Raw genomic sequence first — 10,774 nt, 5'->3', positions numbered from 1 at the left:
ATTGATTGTCCTAGCCCAAAGAAGACATGTCAGAATAGTGATGAGAAAATTCGAAAAAAAAAAAAATCAATGATAAATGAATTACTTAGAAATAGTATCAGCCGATCTTTGAAAACGGTTCTGGAGTTTACGATTAGACAGGCCGGTAATGACTGTATAGATAAGTATTGCCAACTTCTCAGTTCCGGTGATCCAACGAGAGTCATATAAAATTCCAGTTTCTTCGAGTACTGAACGTAGTTCGAAAAAAACGTGTTTGTTCATTCCAAGATTATCATAGAAAACCGAGTTGTTTGGACTAGCAATGAGCTCATCAATCCAAGCCTGACCGCTGAGGATGGATGTAAGACGCGGAGTTTTGGTGAGATGAGGCAAGATTTGAGCTGCACAGGCCTGTACACCAGTGCTAAAGTAACAAAACACTTGAAATTGTTGGTGTTAAACAGCAAGAAGCTGTTTGAGAAACTGTAGTTTGAGCAGTTTTTGATGTTTGGCACGTTTCTCAGGTGTGAGAGATTGAAGAGAAGAGCGTGGACGGTGCTCCATGATGTTTTAAATCACGGGAATTGTGGTCTGATGATACAGAAGGGACGATGATTTTGGTCAAGTAACGATGATTTTGGTCGTTGATGACCGTGATGAAAGGATGGATGAGATTTGAAACGGATCGATCGATTTTCAAGTTTCGATCGAAAGTTGCTTTTCATTTCATCTTTACCGAACAGTCAAATGGGATGATGAATGGTCAACGATGATCATTTTGATCTTTCGTTGACCATTTTAGACGACTGTTCGGTAATCTAAAACGACAATCTCTATCCGCCCATCAAAAACTCTTTTTGATGGGCAGATTGAAATTTCGTTTTTGTGTAACGATTTTTGGGAAAATCAGCCGAACTGGCCCTAACATCTCCATACATCTTACACACTCTCTCTCTTGAACCAAAACCCACAAGTTTGTTCCCTTTTTTTGGTTGAATGATCATATGTTATTTGAAACTATTTTCCAACCAATCAATCATCAAACTAATCAATCAATTAAACCATCATCATGATCATCATATATTTCTACCTGCAAACAAACAATTAATCCATCCTCATTTAACAAAAAAGTTCTCAAGTTTCTTCCATTTTTCATAACTTTTTCATAACTTTGCATAAACCAAAAACCACTTTTTCTTTGTTATGTCTTCAAGACAAAGAAAATCCAAAGATCACAAACAACCACCCACACACACAAAGCAAAGAACTAAAAGTCTTAGAATTTAATCAACTAATAAGATTATCTTTAAAGGAAGAAGCATAAGTGGTAGCGGTAGTAGTGGGGGGATTAAAAAAGAACTTTCAAACAGTATCCTATGAAACCATTCACAAGTTTCCCAAAGGTAATCATCATCATAAGTTTCTAAGACGTCATTATTTATTTTTTAAAATTTGAAAAAAAGTTTTTTCAAAAACCAACAAAAAAGAAAGCAACAGGTTCATATAAACTCTTAAAGATCATCATAATTTCTAACAAACAAAAAAAAACATAAGTTGAACGAGGTTTTTTTTTCTTTTTCTTTGTTCTTTAGTTTTTGGTTTCATAAACTTACTATAAGAGAATCTATTCATTTAAACTTTTTTTCTTTTGTTGAGGGACGGCGGGGGAGTAGGGGGGGTTCAGGAAAACAAAAAGAAACAAATTATTTAGGATGTGAGATGCCTCTACTATTATTGTTGTTATTACCACCACCACCTCCTCCTCCTCCTCCTCTACCACCACGACCAGCTCCTCTTGGTCCTTCCATTCCACCTCTACCACCTCTAGCTCCGAAATTACCACTACCACCACCGCCACCGCCACCACCACCACCAGATCGACCACCTCGTTCACCACCACCACCACCACCACCACCACCACCGTTTCCACCACCAAATCCTCTCTTAGGTCCAGCATCAATCGGTCTACCTCTTTCCCCAGGTTGTCGTTTACTTTCAATCACAATCATAAACTCTTCACCATTGGAATTGATTGAGATCCCACCTTTACCACCTAGATTGAATGGTAATGACATTTGAATGGCTTTCTTGGCTGATTCAATCGATTGAAACTCTAAGAATCCACATGCTTTAGTTCGAATGACATCTAAATCTTTGATCGGTCCAAATCGTTTGGTTAATTGATCTTTAAGTGATTTCTCATCCAGGTTTTCATGAACACTCTTGATGAAACATGCACCAGTTGAAACTGAGTCGACTATTGAAACCAAAAAAAACAATAGATGTAGATTAGTGTACCATTCAACCGATCAAGATAATGATAAGTTAACCAACCAGGATTGGTATGTGAGGCAGCAGCAGGTCTTTGTTGAGGTGTTTGGGAAGAAGACTCGACACCAGACTGAGAGAGAGCACTAGGAGCAGTTGAAACGCCTTGAGATGCTGCAAGATGACCTTGTCCCCATGCACTCTTACCACTGGCTGCAAGACTAGCCCATGTCTTAGGAACCGAAGGAGCTGGAGCTGGTGGAGGAGTGGCCTCGACGGGTTTCGTCTGTGTTGCAACAGAAGCTGGGATTGGTGCTGATTTCGATTGTCCACTAGCTGATCGCCCGTTAGCAGAAGGAGCTTGTGAAGATGCAGATGGTTGGGCTGGGGTGGGTAGACTAGTAGTCCCGACATCTGTCTTCTCTACGTTATTTGTGTTGGCTTGGGCCAATGTAGAGGAAGGGCCAGCAGCTGGGGAAGCACTAGCGGATGGTGTTGCAGCAGCAGCAGCAGGAGGTGAGCTTTCAGAGGCCGCAACTGGCTCGATCGGAGCCTCCGGTGGTTTCACATCTACTTGATCTGGATGGAAACCATTGACTTTAGAAGGGCCAAGACTCTGAGTTCCAGCAACAGGTTCGGCTGAAGGAGTAGGTCCAGCTGAAGACGCGGCGAAAGAAGGATTGTTTTGAGCAGGTGAGGTAGAAGCGACAGGTTTAGTTTCAACTGGTGCCGCTGGTAATGGTGTAGAGGAGCTCTCGGGTTGGTATGCAGGAGGAAGAGCATCGGTATTGGACAAGATTAAGCTGTGTTCAGAACTTGGAACATCTTCTGTAACCGTCACCGGTTCAGCTTCAGGCTCATCATCACCTTCTTCAACTTCTTCTTTAATATATCTGATGAAATCCAAAACCAATTCAAAAAGATTAGAATCTGAATTCAACTAGAATCCAATCTGATCAAACTGTAAGTAAAAAAAAATCAAAAACTAAAACGTTACCTAAAGATATCATTCAAAACAAAGAATCCATTAGGTTGTTCAGCCAAAAAGAAAGTCTGAGCAAATTTACGCCAAGGACCAGCACCATTTGACATTTCACCCAAGACTTGTACAATGATCCCACCATCTGCTGATGATTGAGAATCGACATTTGATACAAAGACTTTACAATCATCAAAGTTGAGTGACATGAATTTATCGTGAATTTCCTATATGATCGAGATCGCGGTGAAGTTTAGTGATCGGGATTTCTGGAAAAGCTGTTTGAAAGGAATTTACCTGTTGACCAAAACATGGGGTTGCTTCTTCTCCTTCGGTACTATGAATCAAACTGATCAAAAGTGGACTCTTGGTTAGAGATTTGGGTTGAAAAGTTTTGTTGATGAGAAAAGAAAAGAAGTAATGCTCACGTTGATCGTTTTGTGTAAAAGCAATGTAAACGAGACGGATCTTTATTAACAAAAGTATAATACTGAGGTACAAAAGCCCATCCGATCTCTATTCGATCGAAAAAAAAACAAGATTCCAAAACGTTAATCAAGAGTTTTTGGAGATGATAAGGATCGATGGGGTTTGAGATGAGAAATTGAAGAATCAAGAATGGAAAAAGACTAACCACTAGCATTTTGAGCACTCTTTGCAACCGAACTAATATTAGCCATCTTTTTTTTTATGTTTTGAAACTGTTTTAATAATCTTCTGTTAAATTATAAAGAAAAAGATTCTTTTTTATGAAGCAGAAGAAAAGCAAAACAAATGGTATTTTTGAATCTTTTAAAAACTCTTTGAATGTTTGTTTTTTTTTTTGGTTTGGTTTGATTTTGTTTGGTTGGGTTTCTGTTGATCGAGGTTTGGATGATGGGTTTCTGATGGGTTTAGGATTTAAAGTGTAGATAAGATAATTTGATGAACTGTGTAAGAAGTAGTTAGAAAACTGAGTAAGTCGATATTGAGAATGAGAATCAAATCAGAGTGAGACTGAGACTGAGAAGATCACTTACTTTTGGATAGATGGATGGATTCTTGTTGATGATGATGATGATGATCGAAATAGATTATGTAATCAACTCTTGAAATCAAAAGTAAAAAAAAAGTGAAAAAAAATATTCAACCACTTAACCAAAAATCAAAACCAAAACATAACATAACAAAACCTTGGGGGAAAAGTAAAATTCAATTGAAATTCGAAGAAAACTCTTCACAGCCAGAACCTAACCATGAATGAGAAAGAAAATCAGTTTGGAAAACAACACTTTTATGAAACACTAAAAAACTACATTTCTCTCGACGCGTCTTTCGTCTCCCTCTCAAGATTCTCAATCAGGTTGGATTCAGTCAATTCCATGGAATCAAAATCACATCTTCTTTTCATGGTCAACTCTCAAACTAGTTACAATACCATTTAAATTCTTGATTAAATTTCTAGAAGATTGAACAAATTAATCCAAATGAAGTGGGTAATCAAAGATAAAAATACAAGATACAATGTAGCTCAGTAAGAGTGTTCAATAGATTTCACAGCATGATCATCAAATCATCCTGATGAAAACCTATTGAAATCAAACCACCTTTCATCATGGCTAATAAGAGAACCAAAGAAAAAAAACAAAAGTAAAGAAACCTAAATTGTAAAAACAAAATATATCATCTAAATCTTTAAGAAAAACGATGTATTCTGATCAAATTCGATCTTTCAAAATATCAAATCCAATAAACAAAAGCTATCGACTTGGTTTTTCTCAATTCTGGTACCATCAGTTTTATAAATCATTTAAACAAATTCACTAAAATAGTTGATTCGAAGTTCAGATTTGGCTTAGGTTGGTTTCGATCATCGCTTGGTTTGTTTTGGAGGTTTGAGTTTGAGATGGAATGAAAGATGATGAGAATGATCGGATTGGTAAAGACGTAGAATGATAAGGATGGTTTCTTGAAAGTGGTTTCTTGACTTTGGTTTTGACTTTGTTTGAATCTCAAATGGGAAAGTGATGGTGGAATATTCGAATGCAATCTTCAATTTGCTCAACGGGTGTTTCTTAGAGGGATGTCAATCGAATGTTACACGATCTTGAACATGAGTTTCACATGTTTCGATGCAACTTTTCAAACTTGAAATATGGTTTTTGACTTTGATCAGTTCATCAAACTCTTGCAATTCGGTCAGCACCTTTTAATCCAAACTTTTTACCACATCCACAAATCTCAATCACTCAAATGTCAAACATTCAATTAAACATTCCTAATAGTGATGTTACACTTCATCTTATCATCGAAATCTTTCTCAAAAACTCTTTGCCAAACTTGGTTTTGGAAACTTCATCCAAAGAGGTAAGACAAAACATATTCACAAAGAGTTTGAAAGATTGATAATTTGAATTGACTTTGAATTTTTGATTTTTTTGTTTAGCTTAGTCTTCAAGTTTTGAATGAATCGGATTCGGTTATTGGATTAAGTTCGATTTTAGAAACTTTAAATCAAAAACATTGTCCTGGTTTGATTGCTAGTAATGATGATGAAAAAAAAGTAGCAATGAGTTGGTTAAAAAGTATGGAGAGTTTTGAAATTCAAAAACCACAAGTTTTAAAAGTAAGAAACATCATTGAATAATAGGAAAGATTTTAGATGCTAATGTTGGGTTTTGAGTTGGGTTAGGAATTAGATAGTTATCTTCAATCTAGAACTTTTATGATTGGAAAAGGATTAACAGCAATCGATTTAGTTGTCTTTACTAAACTACATTCTTATATCGTAAGTTTTAAACTCTTCTCCTACCATTCATCAACCTCTTCCTAACATGGATGATTTTTGCTTTTTCGATCAAAAGAAAGGATCAGTCCAAACCGATCTTACGAACCATCCTTCGATCACTCGTCATTTCGACTTCATCCAAAACTATCCATCAGTTCAAACAGCCATCCAAACCACCACCCTCTCCAAAATCCCTATCAATGTAGAAGACGTACCAGAAATCCCAAGACCTCAAGTCCCACCCCCAATTAAAAAAGACAAAAAAGAAACCAAAGTCAATGAAAACGGATCAAAAGGATCAACGAGCGAAGTGAGCTCTAAACCTACACCCAATGTTTCTGGAGAAGGTAATCAGTCTAGTAAAAAGAAAGAAAAGGAAAAAAAGAAAGATGAGGGTAAGAAAGCGGCTGGATCGACCGCTGTGGTTGTGGAAGGACCACCGATGCCTCATATGATAGATATGAGGGTAGGTAAGATCGTTCATGGTAAGTGATTTAAGTCTCATGGAACTCAAAAACAAAAACAAAAGGTTTGTACCAAATCTAATCATTTGAATTACCTGTCTTGGATGGTTGTTTTAGTGGAAAAACATCCAGATGCAGATTCACTTTATGTGGAAAAAATCGATTTTGGTGAACCTGAACTTCGAACGGTAGTCAGTGGATTAGTCAACTATATTCCGATTGAAGAAATGAAAGATAAAGTCTTGGTAGGCATCTGTAATTTAAAACCTGCCAATATGAGAGGAGTCAAAAGTTTTGCCATGGTTTTAGCTGTAAGTTTTGAAAACCCAAATCCGAATCCAAACCAAACCACACCGAATGTGATTTGTTTTGTGTATTGAATTTTTTTTTTGGATCGATGGGTTTGGATAGGCTACTTCTAAAGATGGGAAAGATGGAAAAGGTAGTGTTGAATTGATTGAACCTCCAGTTGGTTCTTTACCTGGTGATCGAGTTTATTTTGAAGGATTTGAGAATGAAAAACCGATTGAACAATTAAATCCAAAGAAAAAACAATTTGAAATGATTCAACCAAGTTGAGTTGAATTCTTTCCCCCCCCCGAAACCCAATCCCATCCATTTTTTATAATACCATGGATTTGAACTATGAGTTTTTATGCTTATGGTTTCTTTTTGGTTTGGTTTTTCTTTTGGTTTTTTTTTGATAGATTTTACTACACTTGAAAGTAAAGAAGCTTGTTGGAAAGATCCGAATTCAAATGACAATAAAGTTTATAGAATCAGAACAGATAAAGGAATTTGTTTTTCTCCTAATTTTATTGGTGCTTCTTTATCCTGAAAAAACCAATAACTAAACATTTTTTTTGAAATTTCAAATTTAAAAAAACCAAGAATGGTTTTACAAATAATAAAAAAAGATCATTTTAAGAGATTTTGTTTAATGGATTTTGTGAATTGAAGGTTTGATTTTGGATGTTGAGGTTTCAGGTTTGATGGTTTGTTTGACACATTGGATCGAAATAAAAAAGGAAATTTAAAGAAAATATGCATTTTTACAATTGGATTCTGAGCTTTGAATGATTTATAAAATTGATCAAAGAACCTGTGGAGTTTCAAACAGACAGGTCACCGTACAACTGCATCAAATTAACTTGTGCTTCAAGCTTGTGTAAATTGCATGGATTATTGTAGCAATTGACCCATCAAGTTGGTCAACAGCACACATCCATCCATCCATCCACCTGCAGTAAACTATTGTTGTTCATCTCTTTTCAAAACTTCACTCTGAAAACTTAGTCTAGCGTCATTGAAACAATGTCTACCCCATCATCTGAAAACACAACAACAACACCAGAGACTAGCACCAAGGGTTGTGTCAACTGGAGTGAACACACACAGGAACAACTAGCTCTCTCCGGGGTTGCCACAAGCACTTGACCAGAGCACTCAAATAACTTGAAAGGGAATGCCTTCTTCAATGCTATCACGGTGCACTGCAATAGTCACTTGGTATCAAAACAATCAGCCAATCAGTGCACTGCACTGTACATATTCATTTCAAACCATCTAGAAACCAAATTCTGAGAAACTTTCATTCTCTGAGTTGGAAAACAATGAATTCACCAATCTTGAAGTTCTCTGGTACCTATGCACCTCTTTAGCACAATCCAAGATCTGGTTCATCCCCTGATACTTGGATTGTTGATGGGAATCGGATGAAGGTCAACCAAGTAGAGATGAAATATCCTTTTAAGTTCTTCACAGCTTGGCAAAAGCTTTGATACAAGCAAAAATGGGATCTTTACCTCATCAATCAATCAACCCGATCATGAAGTCAAACCGGAAAAGCTTGTCACAAATTCCCCGCCAAATTGCTCGAGTTTTATGGGCAGAATTGGTCAAGCTTTTCCGATTTGACTGTAATAAATTCAAATTCAAGATGCAGAGGTTTGAATCCAAGACGTAGAGGCTTGAATCAAAGCTCAGAGGTCTGAATCAAAGCAAAGAGACTGAATTCAAAGCCTGGAAAACAGGGCCGACACTCACGCTAAAGTTTCTTTGCTGAGAGGATGAACAATGTCATATGGGATCAAGCTGGAATGCTGTGTGTGAGGATGAAAGGATGGTTCTGAGGACAGGTGCACGATAATCAAGTGCTGTGGACTGTGGTCAGCTGTGCTTGGTCAAGTCAACTGTCAGACTCACAACTCCGGATAAACATAAGCTTGCTTGGGTTGTGAATGTGATTGCAAAAACAAATAAACTTTATTTGATAATTGACCTTGATAAGGGGCTGATTTATTATGTATATGCTTGATTCTCTGGTTTATCATCAACTTGAGAAAATTAAAGTTAAGGTGTATATATCTAATCATTCACATTCTTGCTCAAGAATTCCATTGATCGCTTCCAGTGATCTTCCCTCAATTCTCAAGTGAGTTGATATCCTGTTGGTAGGCCCTCGCCCCGGTCGATCCCCGTCCCCTAATTAGGGGACAAGGAATGATCCCCGAATTAGGGGACGGGCAATGATCCCCTTCCCCTAATTAGGTTAGGGGAACAATCCCCGTCCCCGAATTTGGAGACGGGGAATGACATCGGTATTTTTGGGGAATATCGCCCTTTCGCAAATACAAAAACGAACGATTAGACCGTTCACGGTAGACCACAAAGGAATCAAGGACCTTCAACAACGATACTTAACAAAATCTCAAGGTTATTCCAATCAATGTCGAGTCGATGGGATCAATGGAAGTTTGAAAGTAAGGTTCAATTGTGATCAGGTCTTTCATGAAGAATCCTACAAACATCTGAGCTAATCATTTTATCATCGGTTCTTTATCATTGATTCTATTTCAAGTTTTAGATTCCTTTAAACGGATCTTGATTCTTCATGTCATTCAGATGTTTGGAAATTATAATTTATAACGTACAAAAAGAGTAATTTGAAAGAGAAGTGATACTTAAAAGTTGAAACTTTTCAATTTGTTTAATTTTTGTTGTCTTTCAATGCAATGAGTGCCAATGACACCATCAAATCAGTTTGTTCAAAGTGGTTCAACTCATCCAAACAAACTAAGACTGTTGAAATAAATACACACTAAATCAATTGAAAGAATAAAGACCAAGATGTATTTTAATCAGGAATCGAGAGGATTTTTGAGAACGCTTGTCCGTCTCGAGTCTCAAGAGTCAACTCTCATCTTAAGAAGATAGAACTATTGACCCATTTTATTTTCAGTTTTAACTTTCAAGTGTGATTCCATCTTTTTCATCATCAACCTTTTCAAGATGGAAGATGTTAGTATTACTACAGATTCCTCATCCATTGGAAACTCTCAACTAGCAGTTACCTCAGGCAAACGTAGTTGGGTTTGGACCTACTTTCAAGAACTACCTCAAGAAGGAAAAGTTGAATGCAATGTTGTCCTTGATGATGACTCTGCATGTGGCAAAACTTTGAAGAAGGATTCCACAGGCAGTACAAAGAGCATGTCCAATCACTTGTGTTTAGTACACAAGATAGGTGATCCGGTTAAACGAGCCAAACGGCAAGCGATGATTGAAAATAGGAATAACAAGACCGATGATAACGTGTGTTGTTTTCCTTAATGTGTACTCAATTTTGAACTGATATGTTATTCTACAGAAACCATTGACGAGCCACAATCTCAAGACTGCAATGACCTATTTTCTATGTGATTGTGATCTTTCTTTTGAAATGATGGAGAAGAAGTCTTTTGTAGATCTTCTCAAAATCTGCAATCCTCAGACTGAGGCCCTTATAGTGAAAAAGGATGCAATTTCTTGACATTTACGCGAAGTTTTTTTATTTCATCAAGAGTTCTTACAAGAACAAGTATTGGCAAATGCAACTGGTGTTGCATATACTCTGGATGCTTGGACATCTCCAAACATGACCGCTTTCATGGCCATAACAGCTCATACAATCAATGAAAACTTTGAGAAGGTAGATGTAATACTTCGGATCCCTCATATTGAAGGTGATAATTTCTCTATAGATTTTCGAACTTTGAATAATCACTTGCTGATGTTCCTGTTTTGTAGGATCACACACAGGACAGTCCTTTGCCGATTTATTTTGCAAGACCCTCAAAACCTACAAAGGTTCAAATAACATTGTTGCCATTACAGCTGACAATGCGTCTTCAAATAGGAGTATGGCCCGAGCAATTCAGCAACAAACTGGAGGGTTGTTTGATGCAGGAAAAGATCTCCTAGGATGTGTTGCACACGTCTTGAATCTTGCAGCACAGGATGGCCTCAAATTATTCGGAACACTTGATGAAAATG

General features: G+C 37.2%; 2 protein-coding genes across 2 annotated transcripts; one reads left to right on the top strand and one right to left on the bottom strand.

Moving 5' to 3' along the window:
• Positions 1-1,399: 1,399 nt before the first annotated feature.
• Positions 1,400-4,273, bottom strand: MELLADRAFT_76555 (uncharacterized protein; the record flags this gene model as incomplete). The annotated part of the gene is made up of 7 exons (XM_007404376.1): positions 1,400-2,239; positions 2,281-3,143; positions 3,248-3,456; positions 3,527-3,578; positions 3,658-3,745; positions 3,864-4,158; positions 4,249-4,273. 6 exons carry the CDS (start codon positions 3,907-3,909, stop codon positions 1,686-1,688), a joined length of 1,812 nt encoding a protein of 603 aa, XP_007404438.1.
• A 1,151-nt stretch (positions 4,274-5,424) lies between these two features.
• MELLADRAFT_41772 (uncharacterized protein) lies at positions 5,425-7,339 on the top strand (the record flags this gene model as incomplete). Its single annotated transcript, XM_007404557.1, has 7 exons — positions 5,425-5,575; positions 5,655-5,834; positions 5,901-5,996; positions 6,073-6,481; positions 6,578-6,771; positions 6,872-7,034; positions 7,168-7,339. 7 exons carry the CDS (start codon positions 5,462-5,464, stop codon positions 7,296-7,298), a joined length of 1,287 nt encoding a protein of 428 aa, XP_007404619.1.
• Positions 7,340-10,774: the final 3,435 nt, after the last annotated feature.

This window comes from Melampsora larici-populina (genome assembly GCF_000204055.1).
Source record: "Melampsora larici-populina 98AG31 unplaced genomic scaffold MELLAscaffold_2, whole genome shotgun sequence".
Taxonomy (NCBI): Eukaryota; Fungi; Basidiomycota; class Pucciniomycetes; order Pucciniales; family Melampsoraceae; genus Melampsora; species Melampsora laricis-populina.
This window is presented reverse-complemented; position numbering and strand designations above follow the sequence as displayed.